Here is a 3,210-nt window from a genome sequence, read left to right as displayed (position 1 = left end):
CCCCCAGCAGCTGAGAATAACTCACCGTGTATATCCCGAGAGCGACATGTTGCGTGACACCTTTGCTTCAAATGTTGTCACTTACTGTTGTCCGTCTTGTCTCCTTCAGAACTCGATCCGCCACAACCTGTCCCTGAACCGGTACTTCATCAAGGTGGCCCGCTCTCAGGAGGAGCCAGGAAAAGGTTCGTTCTGGAGAATCGACCTGTCCTCGGAGGGCAAGCTGGTGGAACAAGCCTTCAGGAAGCGCAGGCCCAGGGGGGTGCCCTGCTTCCGGACCCCCGTGGGGCCTCTCTCCTCCAGGTGAAGCTGAATACGTTTGCTTTTTCGTGCCACCTGTGCAGGAGTGTGGTGGCTTTCCGTGGCAACAACGAGCCCTCTTGTCCTCTTCTGTTGTTCCAGGAGCGCCCCGGCTTCTCCCAACCACACGGGGGCGCTGTCTGCCCACTCCAGTGGAGTCCAGACCCCAGACAGCCTGTCCAGGGAGGGCTCCCCGATCCCCATGGAACCAGAACAAGCCCCCCCGGCTCCCACTCAGACCCCTGCAGTCCAGCCCAAACTCGCTGTGATCCAGGAGGCCCGCTTCGCCCAGAACTCCCCTGGTAAAACAGAACACCTGTTTCTTTATTTCTTTAGTTTTTGTGCTGAAGCTGCTGCCGTTTTAATAACTTTTTCTCTGGAAGTGAGTTGAATTAGTGTGTAACTGTCCCCCCACCCCCTCCACCCTGCTTTGTCAGCCTCCCCCCTCAGCAGCCAGCCCGTCTTGATCGCTGTGCAGCGCCCAATGCCTCAGACGACCATGAAGCCTGTGACCTACACCATGGCAACGCCAGCCATTGTAACAACAACAGTTAGCTCTGCCCCCGTTATGCAGACTGTGCACGTCGTCCACCAGATACCGACGGTCACCATGGCAACCGTTGGTGGTCAATCCGCTTCAACAGAGAGCCCCGAAATTCAGGAGAACGGAGGAGAGCACCAAGAGTTTAAAGGTCTTTTCACCGAGACGTTCATGTTTTATCATCAGACGTCACGTCGAGGGTTCATCCAGCTTCAATGCTTTCCTTCTCCTCTCATCAACAGTCAAAGTGGAGCCGCTCCCATCCATCACAGCTTCATCTTTAGGTGGAGTCGGCCGCATCATCCAGAGCTCCCAGGCCGCCCCGCTGACAACCGTCACCATCCTGCAGCAAGCCGCACCCCTCGGCCAGCACCAGCTCCCGGTGAAAGCCATCACACAGAACGGGACTCATCTGGTACCCATCAGTACCGCTGCTGGCACAGGTGACTCTCTCACAAACACACGCGCAGCAGGCTATATGTGTCAACACTGGAAATGCTTCCATTACTTGGTATCCTTCATGCCAGTGTCATCAGTGTTGTGAGAAGAAATGGGAAAATTACAAAGCTCTAAAAGTTTTTGTTGAATAAACTGATCTGAATATCATCATCTTCTTCTTAGTCAAGAAACCTGAATTCTCTTTGTGTCACACCACAAAAGGCTATAGCATATTGTGTTTGACTTCACTTCCTTTTGCAGATTGCACACCACAGAGTCAGCGCTCAAAGGATGCATAAATAACTCCGTTTATTCCCCTACATTCTTGTGTTAAATGTAGTGCCAATAGATTTTATTTATACATATATAAATGAAGTTTTGACCATTCTTCCAGAAGCTCATCTGTGAGGTCAGACACTGATGTTGGACAGAAGGCCTGGCTCACAGTCTCTGCTCTAATTTATCCCAAAGGTGTTCTGTCAGGTTGAGGTCAGGACTCTGTGCAGGCTTTATGGACCTTGCTTTGTGCACTGATGCTTAGTCATGTTGAAACAGGAAGCGGCCATCCCCAAACTGCCATGAAGTTAGGAGCATGGAATTGTCCAAAATGTCTCTGTATGCTGAAGCATCAAGAGTTCTTTTCACTGAAGCCCAACTTCTGAAAAACAACCCCCCCACCATGATCCTCCCTCTACCAAACTTTACGCTTGGCACAATCCAGTCAGACAAGAACCATTCTCCTGGCAACCATTAAACCCAGACTCGTCCATCAGATTGTGAGACAAAGAGGCGTGATTCGTCCCTCCAGAGGACACGTCTCCACTGCTCTAGAGTCCAGTGGTGGTGTGTCTTACTCCACTGCATTTGATGCTTTGCACTTGGTGATGGAAGGCTTGGATGCAGCTGCTCGGCCATGGAAACCCATTCCATGAAGCTCTCTATGCTTTGTTCTTGAGCTGCTCTGAAGGCCACATGAAGTTTGGAGATCTGTAGCTGTTGACTCTGCAGAATGTAAATTGTAAGGAAATTTTACAACTGGACTTATTGCACAGGTGGCATCCTGTCACTGTACCACGCTGGAATTCACTGAGCTCCTGAGAACGACCAATTCTTTCACTAATTTTTCTATAAGCAGTCTGCATGCCTAGGTGCTTCATTTTATACACCTGTGGTCATGGAAGTGATTGGAACATCTGAATTCAATGATTTGGATGGATGAGTGAATACCTTTGGCAATATAGTGTGTGTGTGTGCATGTGTTTGTGTTTAAAAGTAAATAACAAAAATTAATGCTGCGGTTGGGAGATTTTTAAAAATAGTGTTTTTGTTTTTTTTTTTGTTTTGAAGTAGATCCTCTCATGATTGACATCACACTCTGGCCAATAAATGGCCTGCAGTCTACTGGCGTCAAAACTTCGGCTCCCATCTTGGAACCTCAGCCGAGGAGGTTCTAAGACGCAAGCTAAAAGTGGGCGGGACCAGTCAATGAAAAGACTGAACCTGCGCTGGTTCGACTCGAGTAGACAGCAGTTCTTAATTCTGTTTGACACTCTTTACCCATCATCACATTTCTATTAACAGACTGAAGCATACATTTTTGGATTTGTGGGGTTAATTCTCCTGACTGTAAGGACAGGGTGAACGCTGGGTTTTTTGTTTTGTTTTTTTTACCAAATCCTGTTGTGTTTTTCTCACCAGCGAACCCCCTCCACCTCCTGGCAGCACATGCCTCGGCCTCGGCCTCCCTCCCCACCAAGAGGCAGAACGGAGAGCTGCCAGATCAGCCGGAGTTGAAGAGAGTGAAAACAGAGCGCGAAGACGGAGACGCAGCAGCAGCAGCCGCCACCCACAACAGCATCACGGACAAAACCAGAGAGGGAGGTGACAAGTAGCACACTAGTCCTCGACAACCCACCCCCCCCCCACACAAA

The 3,210-nt window shown here is 49.8% G+C and overlaps 1 protein-coding gene across 1 annotated transcript in view; it reads left to right on the top strand.

The window, feature by feature from the left end:
- Window positions 1-3,210, top strand: part of foxk2 (forkhead box K2) — an 8,891-nt gene extending 5,681 nt beyond the window's left edge. The window contains exons 5-9 of the mRNA XM_017416065.3: window positions 110-303; window positions 403-602; window positions 738-992; window positions 1,084-1,284; window positions 2,978-3,210. Coding sequence (XP_017271554.1) covers window positions 110-303; window positions 403-602; window positions 738-992; window positions 1,084-1,284; window positions 2,978-3,171 — 1,044 coding nt within the window. The 3' untranslated portion in view covers window positions 3,172-3,210. The remainder of the gene's footprint in view (window positions 1-109; window positions 304-402; window positions 603-737; window positions 993-1,083; window positions 1,285-2,977) is intronic.

The sequence above is a fragment of the Kryptolebias marmoratus genome, linkage group LG17 (assembly GCF_001649575.2).
Source record: "Kryptolebias marmoratus isolate JLee-2015 linkage group LG17, ASM164957v2, whole genome shotgun sequence".
In the NCBI taxonomy this organism is placed as follows: domain Eukaryota; kingdom Metazoa; phylum Chordata; class Actinopteri; order Cyprinodontiformes; family Rivulidae; genus Kryptolebias; species Kryptolebias marmoratus.
Note: the sequence above shows the minus strand (reverse complement) of the source record. Positions and strands in the feature narration are given on the sequence as shown.